Source organism: Lampris incognitus, chromosome 2, assembly GCF_029633865.1.
Source record: "Lampris incognitus isolate fLamInc1 chromosome 2, fLamInc1.hap2, whole genome shotgun sequence".
NCBI classification, from domain to species: domain Eukaryota; kingdom Metazoa; phylum Chordata; class Actinopteri; order Lampriformes; family Lampridae; genus Lampris; species Lampris incognitus.
This window is the reverse complement of record NC_079212.1, coordinates 20,953,260-20,976,490: the sequence shown is the minus strand read 5'-3', so window position 1 is coordinate 20,976,490 and position 23,231 is coordinate 20,953,260. Positions and strand designations below refer to the sequence as shown.

The 23,231-nt window shown below is 43.3% G+C and overlaps 2 protein-coding genes across 4 annotated transcripts in view; one reads left to right on the top strand and one right to left on the bottom strand.

Annotated features, from left to right (window-relative positions):
* Positions 1-1,018: 1,018 nt before the first annotated feature.
* Positions 1,019-2,559, top strand: mipa (major intrinsic protein of lens fiber a). The gene is made up of 4 exons (XM_056273150.1): positions 1,019-1,378; positions 1,824-1,988; positions 2,149-2,229; positions 2,374-2,559. The coding sequence occupies exons 1-4, from the start codon at positions 1,019-1,021 to the stop codon at positions 2,557-2,559; spliced, it is 792 nt and encodes a 263-aa protein (XP_056129125.1).
* Positions 2,560-5,367: 2,808 nt separating this feature from the next.
* Positions 5,368-23,231, bottom strand: part of stat6 (signal transducer and activator of transcription 6, interleukin-4 induced) — a 42,836-nt gene continuing 24,972 nt past the window's right edge. Inside the window, exons 6-20 of one of the 3 annotated variants that reach the window (XM_056272863.1) lie at positions 22,887-22,987; positions 16,747-16,895; positions 15,630-15,746; positions 14,224-14,400; positions 12,627-12,714; positions 12,367-12,489; positions 10,733-10,825; positions 10,266-10,469; positions 10,026-10,120; positions 9,761-9,894; positions 8,938-9,087; positions 8,737-8,800; positions 8,524-8,610; positions 7,892-7,972; positions 5,368-7,273 (exon numbers count right to left, since the gene is read on the bottom strand). In XM_056272863.1, the coding sequence (XP_056128838.1) occupies positions 7,213-7,273; positions 7,892-7,972; positions 8,524-8,610; positions 8,737-8,800; positions 8,938-9,087; positions 9,761-9,894; positions 10,026-10,120; positions 10,266-10,469; positions 10,733-10,825; positions 12,367-12,489; positions 12,627-12,714; positions 14,224-14,400; positions 15,630-15,746; positions 16,747-16,895; positions 22,887-22,987 (1,724 nt within the window). In that variant the 3' untranslated portion in view covers positions 5,368-7,212. The remainder of the gene's footprint in view (positions 7,274-7,891; positions 7,973-8,523; positions 8,611-8,736; positions 8,801-8,937; positions 9,088-9,760; positions 9,895-10,025; positions 10,121-10,265; positions 10,470-10,732; positions 10,826-12,366; positions 12,490-12,626; positions 12,715-14,223; positions 14,401-15,629; positions 15,747-16,746; positions 16,896-22,886; positions 22,988-23,231) is intronic. The other 2 variants (XM_056272864.1, XM_056272865.1) reach the window with 2 other exon arrangements.

The window sequence follows — 23,231 nt, the reverse complement described above, 5'->3', positions numbered from 1 at the left end:
CAGTTTTATCTGCCCATTGACACAAGGGAGTCTAGGTAAACCCCTAAAAAAGTGAAGACGCTCAAACAGAAGGTCTTGGAGACATTCTAATGCCTCAAAGCACCCTACCGACAATGTCAAAGCAGTATTGTTGTGCTACCCATTCTTTTTTCACCTCCTTGCTCCTCTCACTGTCTAGATTCCTTCCTCAGGTAGCTTTTGAAAATAAAAGGTGGAGCTCAGTAAACACGCTATTTTCACACATAAGCAGGTTATGGTAATACTGAAGGCCTGACATTCATAATTTGGCTCTTCGTCTTCATATTTGTGCAATTTTCTGGCCTTTTTTTGTGCTTTCCAGATTATTATAACCTGTCACTATCTGTCAGCCCTCCTTCGTAAGGATGTGGGATAGATCAGGTTCAGGGTGAATGAAGAGAGGTCAGGGTGAGAGAAGGGTTAAGAGATTTTGTTTTGATTTGTAGCATTGTGCACTAGCCCCTCCCCCAGGTTTGGCGTGGTGGCTGTGGCCCTAGGGCATTATAAAAAGGCCCATGAGCTCCCCGTGCTCTGGCATAGAGGCTGAATGTCTGCAGGACATGCTTAACGTCTGTCTATCCATGTTCTTCTACTAACTACTTAGCAGGGTTGGCACATAGATGCAAAGAGACCGACGCGTTGCTCCACCCAGGAGCTCTCTATGACTGAAAACACAGCATTCAGATAGCAGTTTAGCCGATTACTGACAGTTAGCGACGCTGACTGCTCGAGAGAGTTGTATGTGGAACATTTTACATGCTGTCACCTTTAGTATTAGAGAGGCATTTTCTGTTTCGGAGCTTAATTTTGTAGTTTGCTTTCAGTGTTTTTTGTTTATCGCACCAAAGAGTCTCAAGCAAAGTCATTATTGAGACAGGTAGAAGAGGTTCCCTCTGAAGGAGAGTACACATCTCCTTTTAACAGTTCCTTTTTGGAAGAGTTTGTTAATTTTTTTATCCCTCCATCGCTTTGGGGTTACCTTTTAACTTTTTTTGCCACCATGTGGGAGTTCCGGTCCATGTCTTTCTGGCGGGCGGTGTTTGCCGAGTTCTATGGCACCATGTTCTTTGTTTTCTTCGGGCTGGGGGCAGCCCTGCGCTGGACCACCGCGCCTCTTAGTGTCCTCCATGTAGCCTTCTGCTTTGGGCTGGCAGCTGCCACCCTCATCCAGTCCATTGGCCACATCAGCGGGGGGCATATCAACCCGGCCGTCACCTTTGCCTACCTGATCGGCTCCCAGATGTCCCTGTTCCGTGCCTTCTTCTACATCATCGCTCAGTGCCTGGGAGCACTGGCTGGTGCTGCCGTACTCTATGGGGTCACACCTGCCAACATGAGGGGCAACCTGGCACTCAACACGGTAAGGTTACCAGGCAGTCACTACAGCAAGGAACCACTTTAATACACCACAACACATTTATCCAATTTTAAAGGCCAGAAAACATAGGCTGGCTTTTTTTTTTCCTTAAAAACAATCAGTTATCATTTCCAACTCTGGGGGCCATGCCAACTTTGGCTCCATCATTCATTATATTTATCTTTAAAAAAACGTTTAAGGGAAAAATATAACTCATTTAATTATTTATGGAGGGATAGTACAATAGATTGTAAAACCAATTGTCTAACTTATAAATCTTCATATGCTTCTGCATGTTACCGATGCAGTAATTTGCTCACATATAGAATAATTAATAACCATTTTTTTTACAGTGCCTCATTAGACAATGTGGACACCATATCCATCCCATCATCTCTCTCTTCTCTCTTCCCCCATCCCATTGTTTGCTCCTTTCCACCTCTCTCAGCTTCAGCCAGGCATCAGCCTTGGCATGGCCACCACCATAGAGGTCTTCCTCACCCTGCAGCTTGTTGTGTGCATCTTCGCCGTGACAGATGAGAGGCGCAATGGCCGACTTGGCTCTGCTGCACTGGCCATTGGTTTCTCTGTGCTCTTGGGTCACCTGCTGGGGGTAAGAGCTAATCTAGGGGGCTGTCAAGTGTTTTTGAGAAGGGCTCAACAGGGTTGTGGAAATCAATTTGTTTAAGAGACTACTGTGTTTCATAGCTGGTTAGTTATCAATATATGGATCCATGATATAAACTAAGGACCACTCTCTCATTCTGTATTAGATGTATTACACTGGAGCAGGGATGAACCCAGCCAGGTCCTTTGCACCTGCTGTCTTGGTCAGGAATTTCGTCAACCACTGGGTAAGAGGATAATATTCTCCAGTTTCTCATATAGAGCCACAAGGAGTGTAAAATCCAGGCAAAATGTATGACGTATTTAGTCTCACCGACACATTCTGTTCTCTGACTTCTTTCTGTTCTTCTTGGTTTTTGTGCTCATAATAGGTTTACTGGGTAGGACCCATGATTGGTGGTGCCATGGGTGCTCTGCTGTATGACTTCATGCTGTTCCCCCGCATGCGTGGCCTGTCTGAGAGGCTGGCCACACTGAAGGGCAACAGGCCTCCAGAGGCAGAGGGCCAGCAGGACACCAGGGGAGAGCCCATCGAGCTCAAGACACAGGCCCTATAAGCCTAGAGACGAAGATTGGCTTTCTGACCCCCATCCCCTGACCCATTGTCCCATGCCCTCAGCTCCTTACCCAATCCATCCTTTACCCACTCAACTGTTCTACACGTTTCTGCACACATACCTCTTCCCTGCCTCTGATTCTCACATACTAAACTTAGTGTAGATCCCAATCCCTCACTGTCGCTGGACACCTTTGTTATCCTCAGACAATTTAAGGGGCAAACAAAGCCCTGATCATCACTCGGGACCTCTCCTCTGCCCAACCCCCCCCCCAACCCACCCCTACTCCCGGATTGCAGGACAAAGATGGAGGGTTAGAAGAATACTTGCCACTGAAGAAAGCACCCTGTGCCCTGTGGTGTAGGGAGTGGGTCACTCCTGGCTGACCAGGTGGCTGTAACTGCTCAGGACAGGGGCATCTCTCTCTCTCTCTCTCTCTCTCTCTCTCTCTCTCTCTCTCTCTCTCTCTCTCTCTCTCTCTCTCTCTCCCTCTCCTCTCTCTCTTTCTATCTCTTGTAGTCTGCTAGGAGTGAAGCTACAGTAGAGCAGTGGACTTCTGCATGCTTTTCCATTTTGATCCAGTGTGATCTCTCCCTTTTGTTTAGTTTTGTTTAATGAACTTTGGTTAAATGACATGTTTGTATTATACTTTAAGAATTCACCAGGGTTTATTTCACTCAAATTCTATTTTCAGTCACATGAGTGTTGATTGCGTGTGCATGGTGTGCGTGTGTGTGCGCGCGTGTGTGTGAGTGTGTTTGTGTGTGTGAGTGTGCGTGTGTGTGTGTGTGTGTGTGAGAGAGAGAGAGAGAGTGAGAGAGAGAGTGTGCACACTCAAGTGTGTGCATGTCTTTGTATGTATGTGTGTATGCTTGTGTGTGCCTGTTTTATTCGGCCATTTTTATTTTTGGCTTTCCATTGCCTCAATCTTTGTTTGTACCATGCTTTGTTTTTTATTTATCATGCAAGCCTATTCAAGGGAAAGATGCAGCCTTTCCTTCCCTTCATTAATCTTATAACAGTTTGGTTCAACAGTTCAACAGATTCCATATTTCAAGTGCTCTCCTTTTTTTCTATCAGGTGCTTATAATTCATGCTCTCAAGTCAACTCTTGAAAATATTTAATTCAATTTAGAGTCTGTGTCTCATAAAGGGGAGCACATGCACACTCATATTTATATGAAAATAAACACACAAAACACTAAAACCATCTGGTCTTTTCTGAGCTCAATTTCAATGCAATTTCAATCGCAAACACTTGAAATTGTATTATTGCCACAAAACTGTGTAGTTTGCCAGTTTGTGCCAAACTAAGGATGATTTTATGCAGTTTGTGTGTTATGTTTTAATCCATTTCTGACAGGGTTTCGTCTTTAAAGCTTTGCTTTTATAGAGCATTGGTTATTTTAGATTCATGTACTGGTGTGTGATAGTTGGTTTGCCATTACTTTTGTGTTTCTGCCATGGAAAAAACAACAAGAGCAAAACTGGCAAACTCTTTCATGTGAAACAAGCATTTTCTACTTGATTGTGTTTCCTTGACTTGACTTAAGATTCTTGATTTCAACTCGTGGTTTGAAATCAGAGTGCATGATGGTGCAGTGGCTTCTCGCTAGTGTTGGCAAACACCTGGTGCCCTCTTTTTTCTATGGGGAGATGGGGGGTTAATTTATGAATAAGACATTTTTCATGGTCTATAGCCCTCTCTGATTTTTTTTCTTTTTTTTCTTCTTTGGTATAATGGAGAAGGTCACTTTGAGGCGATAAAAATCTTTAGCTTGTTTGTTCAGGGTGGTAAATGTGCACCGGTAATTTCATAGACTACATTAGAGGGAACGAAACTTGAAAGTGAAACTCATTGACTCTTATCCCCTTTTTCCCTCCATCCCTCCTTCATTTGCCGTACCTGCCCCCTCTGTTTTCTTGGCAGCCATCTTGTTCTGCTCTACCGAGGGGAAAGCTCATTAAGCTGCTGGGACTCCAGTCCCGGGATGGAGAGAAGGGGGCGGGGCCATTGAGAGAATGGCTGGCATTTTGGCCATTTAGCAGAGTAGTTACTGAACCAGACATGTAAGCTGTTTCTCTCTTTCCGCTTCCTCAATACGCTTTTACAGTTTGATTTCCCTGGCAGTAGTTGAATAGCATTTCAATTTTAGTGACTCATGTTGACTTTAGAATGTGTTCTTATGGAAAAGCTTTGTGATGTACAGTGTAAAGTTTTCTTTTTTAAAAATTTACCATGATTGTTGAAACTGGATGGATAGAAAATATAATATTCAAGTTCTACGATGTCTCCTCTTTGGCGGATGGATTATGGAAGATATGCAAATTATGTGATGCACCAAAATGCTACGTTTCAAGTTCAATCTTTATGCAATAGGGCATGCCTTTCCTAATCAGATAATCATGAATTTATTGATTTTTTTTTATATGAAAACAAATCTCCAAATTTTTATGTTCTCAAGCCTTTTCTTCTGTCTGGTTTCTTTTAGACTGATTGTGGAAAAACATGCATTTAAAATGGCTCCTGACATGATAGTCTTTCAATCTAGATATAGCGAAATAGGTAGACCTGATTTTATATATTTATCTGATTTCCGATCAGATTGTCCTCACATACATCTGTACGTAGAGAACATGATCCATCCCTGTCTGTGTTGCCACAGCTTGCAGAATGAATGACATTTCAGCAATGGGAACGCTGCATTACAAGACTGGAAACATCCACGCTATATTAATCAGTGTTCATTTTGACTTCCAGGGGAGAGCTTATTTCTTGTAAATAAACTTAAAGATAACTAGTTTTTGATATTTTGAGAAAAAAAATAGAAATTTTATTTTGTAGCATAAGTAAAAGATGTAATACACAGCAGCTGAAGCTCAGGAATAATTGATCTAAACAACGATCCGCATACAATACGAAGAATGCAAAACGTTCTGCAAACAGACATGTAAATACTGTTACATACAACAGCCTATTACCCTCTGTGAAATGAACTATATCAATACTCGTGGCAGATCAATTTGTCAGAAATCATTTGCCTTATGGGGAGGGTTGATGTTGATACACATTTGCATAACATGTATATCAACCAAATCTCCTTGGAGCAAATCTTAATTGGGCTGCAATGTTCAGTGGATGAATTCTGAACTGTGACAGAGCAAGGATTGTTGTAATTGACTCTAACATTATACTATTCCTAATCTATTGATCTCTGATTCCAGCTGTTGAAACTCCTTCCTTCCTCATTTGCCATCATTCTATCTTTTGTATATGTTTTATACATGCCCCAATGGTTATTTCAATCTTTAAACATCTTTAAAACCTTAAAGCAATTTCAAACATTCACTTGTTGATTTGTAGAGCTCTGTCATTGTACAGTTGTACAGTAGTAACAAGATAAAATTAAATCTCATTTAGATATTAACGTCTGAGGCTATACTTTGGATGCTTGTATTGTTATTTCACAGTTAAGACTGAGAACAGATACTATTATCAACAGAAACAGGAATATTAAAGTACTTAACAGTTTTCATGTACATGGAAAACTTGACTGAGAGGAAGAAAATCAGTCAAAATCAAAAATAACAAATATTTTACTCGAGTAGAGGGGTTAGTTCTTAGCCAAGGGGAAATAAGTTTAAAATAACACGCCCACATTTTGAGATAAAGAGATTTAACAACATACTTACACATCACTAACAGCACCCACAAAGTGTCATCCACAAAACATATTTACACATCACCAATATGTACCACCGCCACCATCATAACTAGCACAAGTCCATCACCGTGGTAGGGTTTTAAAGTTAACTGTGATACTAGGAATTTTCACACATTACAAAAAATAATATCCGTTTCACTTATTTTGCGTAGATGCTGTTGATTATTTGGCATTGGTTCAGATTTAAAGTTTATCACGCGATAGCCATTGTTAAACCAGTTTGTCATTCAAAATGACAAGTTATATGCACCAGGAAAAAAAAAAAAAGTCAACTGAAAATGTTCACACTTCATCACCATGGAAAACTGATACTCGGGTTACATCTGTGCGTGTTCAGTTATCTCGAAACCTCTTCCCCCTCGAAACATCTGCTGATGCCCAACAGCTGGCGATGCCATGCCACCATTATACATCCATGAGTGTTACAGGTACCAGGGGCCGCACAGTTTCTAATAACATGTCTTGAGTTGCTGATAAGCACTATAATTAGTAGAGCAAATCACCCACATCCTGCAGAAATGCCAATAATGTAGTATAAAAAGTCAAACCTGCAAACTCAAATCAAACTCAACATCAGGTGGACACACTGTGGAAAAACATAAAGTTTAAATAGCTTAAAGAGCTGTGCAGGATACGGCATAGGTTGCCAAGGAATACCAATGATGTGGTCAGTTACATGATGGTCTGTTCTCAGTCTCATGATGTATGTGATCCTCAGGAAGTTTCCTCGTATTTTGTCATATCAGTTCAATGTCCTGAGTCCTGAAGTACTGAAATGTGTCTCCACTTGAGTTTTATTGTGATGCCGCGGTGCTACCATGATGTGAAAATGTCCCATTTTATCAAAGGGAGTTAAGACGGGAGAATTTGTCTCAGCTCGTGTCGATAACTAATGTTCAACATATACTCTTATCAATCAGCATTCCCCCTAATCCTCTAATGACTTCAAAATATCTTCGATCTCCATGTCCATGTTCTGAGGTTGGCCCCTATGAGACAAACACAAACAGACATACACATTTTAACAAGCATTTCAAAACACTTCTACTATGTGTGACGCTATTTTGGCTGAAAGTGACCAACAAACTAAAAAAGACTCATTTTTTTGTGTAGACCCCCCGCCCGCCCACACACACTTTTTTCTCCCCCAATTGTATCCGGCCAATTACCCCACTCTTTCAAGCCATACTCCACTGCTGCTCCACCCCCTCAGACAATCCAGGGAGGGCTGCAGACTACCACATGCCTCCTCCGATACATGTGGAGTTGCCAGCCACTTCTTTTCACCTGACAGTGAGGAGTTTCACCAGGGGGACGTAGCACATGGGAGGATCACGCTGTTCCCCCCAGTTCCCTCTACCCCCTGAACAGGCTCCCAAACCGACCAGAGGAGGTGCTATTGAAGTGATCAGGACACATACCTACATCCAGCTTCCCACCCGCAGACATGGCCAATTGTGTCTGTAGGGACGCCCGACCAAGACGGAGGTAACACGGGGATTCGAACCAGAGATCCCCGTAAAAAGACATGTTTTTATTTACATTTTATTGTATTGTACATGATTGTCATGGGTATTTTGCACTACAGAGGTGAAGACGTAACCTACACGTCTCCAGTGAAGAGTGGGCTGGTGTTGTTGAACTCAACTGATACAGGCCCTGGTGTGAAAGGCTGCTGGAACTGCTGCCTGGAATAACCAGAAACAAACGTTTCATTATCAATAAGATTCATCAGTAGGCAGCAGCATAGAAATCAAGAGGTCTTGATGCATGCTCAATAGCAAGGAAATCCCAGAAAGTTGAATCAGTTCATCTGGACAGAAAGTTTAGTGGGAGAAACATTTCATCATTCATCTAAGGGACTTCGCCGGTCTCAGCTGACTGCAGGTATCCCAAAATGTATAAACGGCACAGCTGCACAATGACTGAAACCGGCAATCGGTTTCATATGCAAATGCCATGACCATTAATTAGATTTACAATGGCCACGTGTATATTGATGGAGGATGGAACAATAGGGAGGAACACTGGTTTGAATAGGGAGTCAAAGAGGCCATCTATGTGAAGAGGGATGGACCATCCCTGAACCGAGGGGGGGGGGGTTGATGGGTACCAGCATGAATGACCATATGATAGCTTATAATACTAGGGAGACAGAGGGAAGGTGGGAACAAGAGAAAATGTATGTGTGGATGCAAGAAAGAGAGTGGGGGTGCACTGCTGCAGAAGTGGTACTGACTGGGGGTAGACACTGGGATTGTGATCCTGAGGAGTCTCGCTGCGAGGAGTCATACTGGACACATTGAGTGAAGCTGAGCCAGCTTCCCTGCACACACACAAACACACACACACACACACACACACACACAGATTTCCAAATGTTTCTCCGTCAATAATAAAAAGCCTTCATGTTTAGAAAGCATCACATGAATTGTGTTAAGTTTTTACTTACACTCCCACTTTAGTCTGGAGTGTCACACCAATGTAGCCACGGTTAGGTGAGGGTAAGGAGTCATCTGTTTAGAGGGGTTCAGAGAATAGGAATTCCACATGTAGGTACATGTTTGTGTACATGTTGTGTGTAATTATAGAATTACATGTAATACATGCATTCATACAAATATGTGCTGAATATACACAGAGGGAGCGTTACCTGTGTAGTACTTTCTGAAAACATCGTGTTTAAGATAATCAGGGTACAGAGATGTGATGTGCTCGATGTCTCGGATACGGTCGCCAAGGCAACGGATCTCAAGGTCTCTCTTGGTGAATGGCTGAATGTTCTGGATTTTCTGTCCTCCATCTAAGACAAAAGTGTGTGTGTATGTGTGTGCGTGCGTGTGAAAAAGAGAACGAGAGAGCGAGTGAGTGAGACGAAGTGAGAGGGAACAAGAAAGTGAAGAAAAATTTCTCTAAGTCACAATACAGATGTATGTGGGTGTGTGTGTGTGAGTAAGTGGGTGAAAAAGAGAAAGAGCGAGAGTGAAGTGAAGTGAGTGAGAGGGAACAAGAAAGTGAAAGAAATTTTCTCCAAGTCACAATACAGATGTGTGTGTGTGTGTGTGTGTGCATGCGTGCGTGCGTGCGTGTGTGTGTCAGAGAGAGAGCGAGAGCGAGAGAGAGAGAGAGAGAGAGAAAGTGAGTGAAAAAGAGAAAGAGCGAGAGTGAGTAAGTGAGTGAGAGGGAACAAGAAAGTGAAAGAAATTTTCTCCAAGTCACAATACAGATGTGTGTGTGTGTGTGTGTGTGTGCGTGCGTGCGTGCGTGCGTGTGTGTGTGCGAGAGAGAGAGAAAGTGAGTGAAAAAGAGAAAGAGCGAGAGTCAGCAAGTGAGTGAGAGGGAACAAGAAAATGAAAGAAATTTCCTCTAAGTCACAACACAGGTATGCTAACTAACAGGAAATGCAGAAAGGTATGAAGGGGAAAAAAAAGAAAAGACAATCAAACCCTGTGCACAAGAACCACATGTATACTAACTCTCAGAGGCTGCCACATAAGCAATGGTGATTCCTCCAATCTCAGAGTCACTGAACCGCAGTAAGAAGGTCCCGTTGGGCCTTTCTTTAAGGATCAGGTGGAGGTGCTGTTTGCCAATGAAGCCAAATATCAACCTAGTTGACCAAAATTCAAATGCATTAGTCTATTGACACTCAAGAGGCAGGCTACCAATGTTTGCTGTGAAATAATACCATCTGACTGGTGGATACCCCCCCCACACACACACACACACACATACACTCACCCATCACTCCAGTAGGTCTTCAGGTGTTTCTTAGTCAGCTCCATCACTCCTTCAAACCACTGCCAGAATGTAAATGGTCGACCTGGGAGCACCTCCTGTAGCATATACATCCAGTGCAGTGTGAGATGAGAGGGAGGTGTGTGTGTGTGTGTGTGTGTGTGTGTGTGTGTGTGTGTGTGTGTGTGTGTGTGTGTGTGTGTGTGTGTGTGTGTGTGTGTGTGTGTGTGTGTGTGTATTTACCTTATTAAACTGGGCCCAGGTCACCATCATGTTACTGAAGTCTTCCGAGATATCGGGCTTGTCAAAGATCTTCTGGGCAAGGAAGTGCTGGTTGTATTGGTCTAGGCAGTGCTGTGTCTGAACCTCAGCCATAAACTTACAGTTGAGGGTCATACACATCAGTTTCCAGGGCACGCGCTCTGGCACAATGAACGGTATCCTGTCCTGATGACACCGTGAAATTGAATGATACAAGGTTGGCGTGGTGTGACCATTGGTGATCCCTTACTGTAACATTAACCAAAATATGCTAAAGATAAATGATTCATGATGATTAAGAGATTATTTGAGTGCTAGCAAAGGGCAAGTGAGGAAGAAAATTGGTTAAATTGATAACAGAAGTTCAGATGACAGTAAAAATGGATGTAGAGAAAAGAAAGCAGAAGAAAGAATAGAAAAATAAACAAGTAAGAGCAGTGGTGACTCACTGGTTCAGAAAAAGCACAGTCCCATATGATGGTGGCCAGGGCATTGCTGTCTTGACTGCCATGGACGATGACAACCACGGGCAGTGAAATCATCTACAATAACACAAGTCAAAACATACTCAATCAGCCTGTGTGTGTACACCGAAGGAGTTTAAATGCCTCACCCCTTAGCTCAGAAATATGAGGCTGATCTCCAAAGGCCTGCGGTAAAGACACAAGTAATCCTTTACAGATCAAACATTTCAAAACATAAAAAAAAACTTTAGACACAACCTTTCACAGTGATCGAGTTGTCTTTGCAAGTCACTTTTTCCAATAACAACCCTTACAAACACATTACAACCTCCAACAGATACAAGAGAATAAAAGCCAATGTATGACACCCTCTATCCCGAGACCCTCGATTTGGACGAGGAAAACCTCTTTGTTAAAAAGGAAGAGGGAAAAAACGTCAGGAAGAGCATCGGAAGAGGGATCCCTCTTCCAGGACGGGTGGGCCCGCAATAGGTGTCAAATTGCTTTCAGTTCAAGACCTTTATAGTCTATAGTTACCGCAGATGAATTGTTCGTTGAGGAGTGGTGTGGAGGAATATTAAACACAGCTGGTTAAAAGGCTGAAAGGTGGATGTGGGTTACGGGATCTGGTGTACTAGAAAAATAGGAAAAAGTTTCACACACAGACAACTTTGCAACGTGGTGTTTTTGTGCGGCACGGTGGCGCAGTGGTTAGCGCTGTCGCCTCACAGCAAGAAGGTCCTGGGTTCAAGCCCCTGGTAGTCCAACCTCGGTGGGTCATCCCAGGTTGTCCTCTGTGTGGAGTTTGCATGTTGTCTGCGTGGGTTTCCTCTGGGGGCCCCGGTTTCCTCCCAGTCCAAAGACATGTAGGTTAGGTGAATTGGCCGTACTAAATTGTCCCTAGGTATGAATGTTTGTGTGTGTGTGTGTGTGTGTGTGTGTGTGTGTGTGTGTGTGTGTGTGTGTGTGTGTGTGTGTGTGTGTGTGTGTGTGTGTGTGTGTGTGTGTGTGTGTGTGATGGCCTGGTGGTCTCTCCAGGGTGTCTCCCCACCTGCCGCCCAATGACTATTGGAATAGGCTCCAGCGTCCCCGCAACCCTGAGAACAGGATAAGCGGTTCAGCTAATGGATGGTGTTTTTATCGGGGAGGTGGAATTCCCGATCCTTACAGAATTTGGGACGTTTGTGGTTTTCAACACACTGACTCACATGTCACTCCTGAGTCCTGGCTGTTTTACCCGAGACTGAATTCAATCGAAAAACATATATTTTTTTGTTTTAGTTTAAGATTATTGAGTTGAGTTGACTCAACTCGACTCGATCTGACTAGATGTGAGTAAACTGGAACGCAATTAACACGTTTTCTTTCCTCTGAAGGTTTCATGTTCAGTCATCTCTCCTCTCTTTGAGCCATTTGACGGATTAAATAACACACAATTGTAAAAAAAAAAGAAAAGAGAATATTAAATAAATAGACTACTGGGCAAGATGCTGAGTTATACAGAAATTAAAAATGAAATTTTCAGATAGTCAAATTGGCCAATTTTCAGGTTATCATTAAGTCCAAATAACCAGGACATGAAGAACACACTAGAGGGGAGACGACAGATAAACACACACCTGTATTCTGTATGGAGTGTCACAGCCGGTAATGGTGATTTCCGACGAGAAGAGCAGAGCAAATTTCTCCTCTGTTACAGACTCTGATCCCTTCCGGTCTGCTCTCTTAATCTTCTTGATGGACTGATGAACAGAAAAGAAAAGCAAAATAATATAAAAACAAGCTCGATTTTTTTACTGAATGAAAATAATATCCTGTAGTTACATGACGTGATTGTTATACATGCTTTGGCTGCAGATGACTAAAGTGCAGTACACACCATATTCCTGAAGGTGGCACATGTACTCTTGCTGGTTGTATTGTGCTCTAAGATGGCTGTGTTGTTGATCAGTTCCCCCACGTTCTCACTGCAATACACATCACAAGACAGACACCATGTCAGCCATTTAACATCCAATACTCATGCCCAAAACTGAGGTTGAACAAAGACTGAGATTGGGCTTCAAAGAGCAGCAGTACAATAAGTGCAGACTACAACAAGATTACATCATAAACAGAAGCATTCAAATATTTGTTGACGAATTAAGTAACTCAAGAAAATGCATGATATATTAGCTTAATAATTCGATGCTAAAAAGTGCCTCGTCTGCACAGAAATGTTAACATGTTAGTTAAGTTAAAAGGACCTTTGGCCCACTTATCCTTGGTGTGACTTATTTCTCAAATAAATGGCTGTTTTCACATTATCATGGTGGTGTGGGAGTGCAGGAATGAGGAGACAGAGAGATTGAGTTGAGTCAATTCTGTTTCCTCGCCACGGCTACGTTTAGAGTATACTGATAACAGTATAATAACAGTTCACCTATGATATTAAGCTTTCTTTCAGATAGGATGGATAAAATTGCAGTTATCTGAAAGGAAAACACAGTTTACAGATAGTCAAAATGTTGGCTAGAAATGCTGCTTGGTTTCTCGTCACACCTGCCTGAAGAAGATGGCACATACAAGAAGATAGTCACTTTTAGCACAATTATTCACACCCATGTGAAAACACAAAACAATCGCATCATAATAATGTGAGAATAAGGTTGGAAATAATCCATAAAAATCCAAATGCCACAGTTTTTATGTTTAAATTAGGAAACGTTTATTTATGGCTCCCCATTTTGAAGAATTTAATGCCAAGAATAGCAGTTGCATAAAGTATACCTGCTTGTTTGGACATGTTTGTACTTTGTATTGCCAAACCAAACAAATTTCAGGGGCATACGAGTGAAATATTTACAAACCCAAGCTATGTGCACCCAGGGACACTTAAATGGCACGCTGACATTGTCTTTTAAATAAATGACATAATCAAGACAGTGCTAAAACTGTGTTTAGAGAAGTAATCAAACAGTGGATTTTCCTTTACTGACCATAAATCAAAATGTCTTGACGCATACTGAAAAGTCCAGGCAAGGAAAACCCAGAAAGTTGAATCAGTTCATCTGGAAACCTTTCATATCACTCATTCAGCTGACCACTAAACTTTGTGCCCAGACGAATTGATTCCGCTTTCTGGGGCATAAATCAAAATGAATTCATACCACTAAAAGAAACCAAGGGTGACAGCAGTCAACTGGACAGGTTACGAATCTTAATCTCTTTGCTTCTGGGAGTTACAAAAACTATATTCGGTGGAAGGAAGGAAAAAAAAAAAGGTTTAGCTTACTCTTACTTCAAGAACCCTTAAGACTCCACTTTTTTTCCAAATAGGCACTCTACATAGAAAAAGAAATGACTAATAAAATAAAATACTTATAAATCCTTTATTTTACATTGCCAAGTAATTAAAATCTTTCCTAGTGAGACTGTGTACAGACATGCAGGCTGAACTTTAAATTCCCCTTGTGGTCTTCCTGTCTGTGACTCACCTGGGCATACTGCCAAGTTGGCCCAGGCTCTTTGCCTGGTTCTCAGTGATGATCTGTGCCTTTACCACCACAGGCTTCCCAGGAGCTACTTTCTCCCCGAGAAGATAGCGCACCGTAGTGGAGAACTTAGACTGGGTCTTAATGACCTGAGGGGGCTGCTTGTCCACCATCAGAGAACTGAAACAGACAGATGTACACATAAGTCATTACAGAGAGAGAAATCGCTTTCTGTAACTTGTTTTCAAAAAAAAAAAGCAAAATACATAAATAAATAAGAACCAGCTAACACTAGCGTTGGAGCTGAGCACTTGGGAGAACTCTGTGTGAAAAGTGGGTGCTGAGTGCTGGGAGGAGATGCCCAGTAGATGCCAACACAAATCTGATGCAAGCAAGAGTGGGGCAGGACAGGAGAGATATTCCACAGGAATGGGAGGTATGGGAACAGTGCGGTAGAGGAAACACTTAGGCCAACAAAACAAACTTAGCCCTGTTCGTCATTATTGAAAAGAATGAGGGGGCGTTCGGGTGGCGTGGCGGTCTATTCCGTTGCCTACCAACACTGGAATCGCTAATTTGAATCCTTGTGTTACCTCCGGCTTGGTTGGGCGTCCCTACAGACACATACACTCTGTGCATAACTGTAGTCCACTTACTTCCGGTTTCTACTGCAGAGGTCATACCAGTTTCCTGTTTGTTGGCGTGTGCTATTGACAATGGTATATTTTTTGCGATGCCTGCAAGATTTACCATGGATAAATGTCAACGACATGCACAGAATTGTCGACAAACTTTCACCTGCACCTATCAGCAAACGAGTGAAAAGTTTCAAGTTGTACATATCAAGTTACGTCCACAATTATGAGGATGAATATCCTCATATGAGGATTATACACATATTACACATGTTAAGACATTAAATGAACAGCGGTCTTCTGTTTTAAAGACTATTTATTGATTAATTTTCATTTGTTTGTTACCATTTCTCCCCTCTGCTTTGACACACTAGATCTAGCTTTTGCCTCCTTTCTAGTCAACATTCTGAATGCTGGAACAAGAAATCCATCCATCCATTATGTAAACCGCCTATCCAAGCAGTCATTGGGTGGCAGGCGGGGAGATACCCTGGACAGACCGCCAGGCCATCACAGGGCAGGGTAGTAACAAGAAATGACAATGCAAAATACAAAGAACAGAGTGCAAAAATACAGGAAGTGCTTTTTCTCTGGTAGACACATTGCCTACTGAAGGCAAATTGACAGAGTCCTTGCTTCTTTGACTCAATGGCAGTTGGGCTTTGCATCTATGACACTGTTTGGCGTTCTTTAATTAAAAATAATGTACAGAAATAAATACAGTGATCTAAACATGAGCTTTAGAGAATAGAATTACAAAACCTACTATTCTACCTTTGAATAAGAGCCTGTAATAGCTGCCCCAGTCTTTCATGGAGCTCTGGGATTGGTTCCCCCACCAGCATCACTTCCTGCCTCAGCTTCCCATTCACACCAATCAGTTGCTCACACCTAAAAGAGGAAGAGAGACACTAAAATCAATCAGAACAGAGAGAGAGACTGAGGAACAGAAAGGGAATGAGAGATAGAGCTTTTGAGTCAGAGTTTCACAAGTCAGAAAGTGAAGATGAATTTAGTAGAAATGAAAACTTAAGAAATGTTCACACACACTGAGTAAGCAGCTCCTTCACAGAAAGCATGTTTAAGTTGGAATGGTGTACACCATTCAAAATGGCACGTAGGCTGTTTGCCTGACAAATCTAAATTTTTGTAGCAGTGGGACCATTCACTTTCAGTGCCAGTTGATCATTGGCACCCAAAAAAGACTTATCAATGACTCCTGTTTGTCATTAAAAAAAAAAAGACAACCAGGAGGATGTTAGTTTATTATGATTTACATGTCCCTCTTTCCCTCACCACAAGATAAATTTAGCATGCAGCTTAAACAAACAGCACTATGGGTGATGACTGATGACCCATAGGGCAGGAGTTTTTCAGAAAAAAAAAACCCATCTCTGGGATTTTGGGGAGGCTAGAATTTCTTAATCCACCACTATTTTTAACATCAAAAGACTGAACCAATTCAACGTGGCTTGACACAAACCAGCTGTTAACCATCTGTTTAGACATTTCCAAAAGAAGCGCTTAAAAAAGGATTTCCAAGAAGCTTAAAATTATGCTGTTTACCATCTCACTGGAAGGCATTTTTAAGACCAGCCTATTCATTTGTCTGTCAAGCTGTCACCAAATTTTACAGGTGTTGGCAACAGTTAGACTACTGTCCGCCACCTATGAGTAGCTTCCAAGCTAGTCTCAGAGAAGAGAAAAAGAAATTTACAATTATACATAATGTGAAATGTGACAAAAAAACAACAACCTTATAGCAGGTGAAGTTGACCTTTAAACATTACTTTTGACTGGGGGCAGTGTGAACAAACACTGTGATAAAAGCATTAAGACACAAAGCAGTAGACAGCACGGAGGAGAGAAGGCTAAGTCTGGTGTGGCTCACCAAGTCTGCAGAGGACCAAGGTTGTCTTCAAAGGCATGTCCGATGGTAGACTGGTGTTGCTCCCACCTCCATGCCTTCAGTCTGCTGATGAGGTGGGACTGACATTGGTCCAGACAGTCCACAGCCCCCTGCAGCAACTGGAAACGATTCTACAAGACAGCAAAACATGTATCTACTAGGGCTGTGCTGAATACCATTTCTTTTGAGGTTCTGGAGCATATATTCGGAGGTTCAGGGGGGGGGGGTGTTGACTCAGAAAGGACTCAGCCAGACATTTCTCGGGGCGGGGGTGACTCAGGAATGACTCAGCCAGACATTTCTGCATTTTTGGCTGAGATGGATGGCATGCAACACGTGCATTTTTGTTTAATTAAAGGCATTAATTGTTAAAGATTCTGTTGGTCTACAGTACTGCTGTTTGTATTTTTATTTGTTAATAAAAACATTTTCCAAAAGGTTTGGTGTGTTTTATGCACGTTTGTAACCCCGAGGGATTTGGTTGAACAAGGTCCTATCTCTATGCACTTTTTGTGATATAACAGCTTGTGACAATTTTTCTCACCATGGATAAATCATAGACTTATGTCCATCCATCCATTATCCAAACCGCTTATCCTGCTCTCAGGGTCACGGGGATGCTGGAGCCTATCCCAGCAATCATTGGGCAGCAGGTGGGGAGACACCCTGGACAGGCCGCCAGTCCATCACAGGGCTGACCGACACACACACACATTCACATCTATATAAATATCTACATAAATGCTCATCATACTTGGCTCCGAATCCGACACAACGCCCGACAAAGCGCTGTGCAAGAGAAGTGCAGAAACAGCACACTAGCTCCGACAAATTTAAGATTAGAGCTTTTTATCTATTTATAGTAATTTCTCAGTACCTGCATATGTTGAAACGAATTTTGTCCTCTGCATTTAACTATTTCTGTAGACTAGGGGCAGTGTGTGGGGACCAAATCCAGTTCTAAATTCCATCAGCTATTAGCCTAAGTTTAAGAGGGTTGTGTATTTTTTAAACATGTAAAGTGAGAACCAATGCAAAATACAGATGTGTTTCAGTTTTGGGAGTCAAGCTATGGCATGGTCTTAATGATGAGCTGAAATTGTGTAGCTCGCTGCTGACTTTCAGAAAATCTTTAAAATGTAAAATAATTAAGGATTACAACTTAGTATACATTTTTCTTTTTTTCTTGCTTTTGTAACTCTGATATTCTAGGTTAACTTAAGGACTGTATAGAATAGGCAACAATAAGCCTTGGGCTTCAGCCTATTCCTTTTTCGGTCATTGATTGATTGAGTGTTGTTGTGTGAAATGGACTGATGTAAAAATGTCTGATGATGTTTTTTTCTGTCTGTCGCATATGAACACAAATGTATGACCAAAACAAATCCTTCATTCATCCATTCATCCATTCATTCATTCATTCATTCAAGTCTATAACGTTTTACAACCTGAACCTAACAAGACTTAAAGATACAAAACATGCATATTTCTGTTTTAACAACAATACTTTTAGTATAAGATAGCCATAACAGTGTAATATGCCGACATTTTTCTGACTCAAAAATACAATTACTATTTTTACCAATTGCCAACACAGTAAAGAGCGAAAAATAAATGAACAAACTGTAGTAAATAGAACAAGGTAGCACAATCATAACAGCAGCACAGCTGAGGTCTTTGGCATTTTGTCCTCCCTTTAACGGCCAGCGTGAGCTGAAGTGTGATGTCACTGCAGTGAGTGAGAGGAACATCCAAGATGAGATGGTATGTTTCCACATTTTAACAGTATAATTAAAAGTTTAAAGTACAAGAATATGTTAACAAAATGTATTTTTGCAGTTCACCTTTATTGGTAGCTTAAATTCAGCAAAAAACCCCCCCAAACAAATAAACAAATATCCGGAGCGCCACAAAATTGAAAATTGAATACCAACCCAATGAATGAATATCCGGATAGCCGAATATTCGGGTCTAGCCCTAATATATGCAGTTGCAATCAAAATTATTCACCCCCATTGCATATTAGGTTTATTGGCAAAATGTACAATTTTTCAGCTGTGTGCAATAAGCAAATTACACAATAACAGTTTAAATAGTTCAATAAAACTAATATTATAAGGGTTTTGTCCAAATTCAACAAAAACTTTTACTTTTAATGACTACTGCAGTCTCAAAATTATTCACCCCCCTGAATAGAATCCCTCATAAGAGCACACATTTGCAAATCAGGTGTTGTCTCAAGCACACCTGATGCAACTAATTAAGGGCTTCATTAATTGCATCATGTGTGCTTGAGATAGAACACATCAAATAGACGAGTTTTCCTGCCCTTACCTAGGGTGCCGGGGTGGGTGCATTGTTCTTCTGGTCTAAACACCCGTAGCCGGATGTAAACATGCAAGCCTAGCTCTGCGATATCTTCAACAACTTTAAACATTAAAAATGGACATTTGAAAATCAAAAAATGGTTCAGGGACACATTGTGCGGTGCATGGCTGTACTAATACACGGAAATGCCTGAATGAGTGGTTGGATAGAGAGTGTGTTGCCCATCGACCTGCCACAAAATGGCAATGTCCCTGCATTCCATTGTTTTCCTTCCACTGAAAACCAACAGCAGATTTCGAATCACAGATGTGGTTGAAGGCTTTGAATTTGAAGAAACCACCAAAAAACGGCTTTGTTTGTTCCCATCACTTCATTGCCAAAAAGCCAACCAAAGAAAACCCTTTCCCTGAACTGTGGTAACTAGGTAGCTACTCGTTACACCGGAAAAGAAAAGCATAGGGTGGCCCGAATGCGGAAATGGACCGGAAGTGACGTGTAAACTTGTCTATACCTGGACTGGCTAGGGGTTTGTTGACGGTGATGTTTGATTGCATGTTAGAAATATGGCTAAGTCAAGAGAATTGTCAAAAAAGTTAAGAGAAGAGATCACTGCCTTGCACAAACAAGGAAAAGGATACAAAAAGATTGCAAAGGCACTGACTGTTCCTAGAGATACAGTTGGAAGCATAGTTCGCAAGTTCAAAGTTAAAGGAACAGTGGCTACACTACCTGGACGTGGCAGAAAGAGGAAGCTATCAATGGCTGCCACCAGATTCCTGAGGAGGCAGGTGGTCAAAAACCCTTGAGTGACTGCAAAAGACCTGCAGCAAGACTTGGTGGCAGCATGCACCAAGGCTGCAGTTTGCACAGTAAGGCGCATACTAAACGCTGAAGGGCTCCATGCCTGAACTCCAAGACATACAACACTACTGACCCAGAAGCACAAGAAAAGTCAGTTCCAATATGCTCAAAACCATATAAATAAGCCAAAGAGGTTTTAGGATTCTAACTGGAACTTTTCGGGCCTATGGATCAGCGGTATGTCTGGAGGAGCAAGAATGAAGCATACGCTGAAAAGAACACCCTGCCTACAGTGAAGCATGGCGGTGGCTTGGTGATGCTCTGGGGCTGCTTTGCTTCCTCTGGCACTGGAAACCTGCAGCGTGTGGAGGGCAAGATGGATTCAATCAAGTATCAGGAAATCCTAGGAGAAAACATCATGCCGTCTGTGAGGAAGCTGAAGCTTGGGCGTCATTGGACCTTCCAACAGGACAATGATCCCAAGCATACTTCAAAGTCCACTAAGACTTAGTTTCAGAAGTGACACGATCACTGGCCAGAGGGTCAGCAGCCAACAGGTGTGACATCTCCCTGTCAGCCAGTACAAGTGGCACCTGCACTTGATTGGCCTGTGATTAGGTGCACCTGTGCTGGGGACTATTTGACCGGGTGCTTTGCAGACTTTCCTCGTCGAGTCTTGGAAAAGCTTCGGTCTGCGGATGCCCGTGTCTCCTGAACCTTCGTCTGCCTCCTCAGTGTGAGCGAGCGTTTCGTGTGTTTAGTATTTTGTGTTAATTCATGTTTGCATTTTTGCCTGCCCTGTTTGGCTGTGGTTTCTGGTTATTGTATGTTTTCTGGAGTCCAGTAAAGCGCCTTAGTATTTAACAACTGCCTCGTCTCCACAATTGGGTCCAAACACACAGTGTTACAGCAAGACTCGACCATACATGGACCCAGCAGAGTTGGAGCAGTTGCGCGTCACCGTTGCCGCCCGGGGTGCGGCTCTGGTTAAGGAGCGCAAAGAGCTCCAGACACTGAAGGCGAGCATCCACTCAATCTGCTGTGCTTTGGAAGAGATCCGCCCATGCTTCAGAGGCAGGCAGCAGATCACTCCCAGCTACAGCAGGTCCAGTCTCAACAGCAGCAGATGATGGCCGCCGTCACCAGCCTCGCCACCACCGCTCTCCAGCGGCCGCTGCCTACCCAGACAGCGCCACCTGTGTCGGCGATGCCCACCCCGACCAATTGGGCTTGGCTGCCCAGCATCCCCGAGCCTCGGCTGCCCAGCATCCCCGAGGCACCGCCGAGATTCATTAGCCCCGCGGCTGCAACGCCGCCTCCAAGTTCAGCTAGCCCCGTGGCTGCCACGCCACCTCCGAGCCCCGCAGCTGCCACGCCGCCTCCGAGTCAAGCTTGCCCCACCGCCTCCGAGTCCAGCTTGCCCCGTGGCTGCCACGTCGCCTCCGAGTTCCGTCTGCCCCATGGCTGCCACGTCGCATCCGAGTCGCGGCTGCCACGCCGCTTCCGAGTCCAGCTTGCCCCGCGGGCCGCCACACCGCCATCTGCGAGTTCTTCAGTTTGCCCCGTGGCCGTCCCGCCGCCTCCAAAGCCTGGGCGCCCTCCCGATCGGCCCCAGCCCATGGGCCGCCAGCCGGAGATGCTCTGCTTCCTGTGTCCTGGTCGGCCCCAGCCCATGGGCTGCCCGCCGGAGATGCTCTGCTTCCTGCGTCCTGGTCGCCCTTCCGATCGGTCCCAGCCCTCGGGTCCCCCGCCGGAGATGCTCTGCCTCCTACATCCTGGTCGCCTGCCCGATCGGTCCCAGCCCTCTGGCCACCCGCCTGAGATCCCTGGCCCCATTCATCCTCCCCCTGGGCCCCGCTGTCCTTCCTACTGGGTCCTTTTGGTTTTGGGACATCTGGAATCTGTCCCTGGGAGGGGGTTACTGACACGATCACTGGCCAGAGGGTCAGCAGCCAACAGGTGTGACATCTCCCTGTCAGCCAGTATGAGTGGCACCTGCCCTTGATTGGCCTGTGATTAGGTGCACCTGTGCTGGGGACTATTTGACCGGGTGCTTTGCAGATTTTCCTCGTCGAGTCTTGGAAAAGCTAAGCGTTGGTCTGCGGATAACCGTGTCTCCTGAACCCTCGTCTGCCTCCTCAGTGTGAGCAAGTGTTTCGTGTGTTTAGTATTTTGTTAATTCGTGTTTGCATTTTTGCTTGCCCTGTTTGGCAGCGGTTTTTGGTTATTGTATGTTTTCCGGAGTCCAGTAAAGCGCCTTAGTATTTAACAACTGCCTCTGCCTCGTCTCTGCAATTGGGTCCAAACATACTGCGTTACAAGAAGTCCTGGAAGATTCTAGAGTGGCCGTCACAGTCGCCTGACTTGAATCCCATAGAAAATCTCTGGTGGTATTTGAAGAAGGCAGTTGCAGCACTCAAACCCAAGAATATTAGTGAACTGGATGCCATTGCCCATGAGGAATGGGCTAAGATTCCTCAGGAACGCTGCCAGAAGCTGGTGTCTGACTATGCATCACATTTGCAGCAGGTCATAACAGCAAAAGGGTGCTCTACTAAGTATTTAAGACGCTTGTCATGCAGGGGTTGAATAATTTTGAGACTGCAGTAGTCATTAAAAGTGGCAATTTTGTGTTGAATTTGGAGAAACCACTTGTATTAGTTGTATTGAGCTGTTTAAATTGTTCTTGTTTGATTTGTTTATTGCAAACAGCTGATAGTTTGTTAATTTTGCCAATAAACCTAATTTGCAGTGGGGGTTGAATAATTTTGATTGCAACTGTACATACACCCATATGCACTTGTTCACATTACGTGGGCAAAAACATATACATACACACAACTCCATTTGTTACAAAAAGGAGTTTCATTTTTTTCAAATGAAAAGGGATCCATAACCAGCATCAAAAAAAATAAGTTCCCTGCAAAAATGCCCAAAATGCTTTCACCCCATTGTCCCAGTATTATTTACACTGAATGTACGCTCGTGCTCACCTTGGCCATGGTTTTCACACTGTACTCAAGCTGTTGTATTTTGTTCTGGTGTTTCTGCAGTTCTGTGTTTTGCTGATCCAATCCATTCTGTTGGATGGAGCCTAAGACAGACAGCAAACAGTAAATTGGGGGTCAGTATCAATGATAATATGGGACCACAAGATAAAGCAGTGGGGTGAAAGGACAAATTCTTTCACTTAAACAGTCTGGGCATAAGAAGTAAAGAGTGTATGTTGACTTGATGGCTTCCAAGGAAGGACAGATATGCATGTTGAAATACATGCTACGAGTTAGGCAGTACACATGACGAAAGAGTAATAATTCATTGGGCTGGTGAGGAAATAC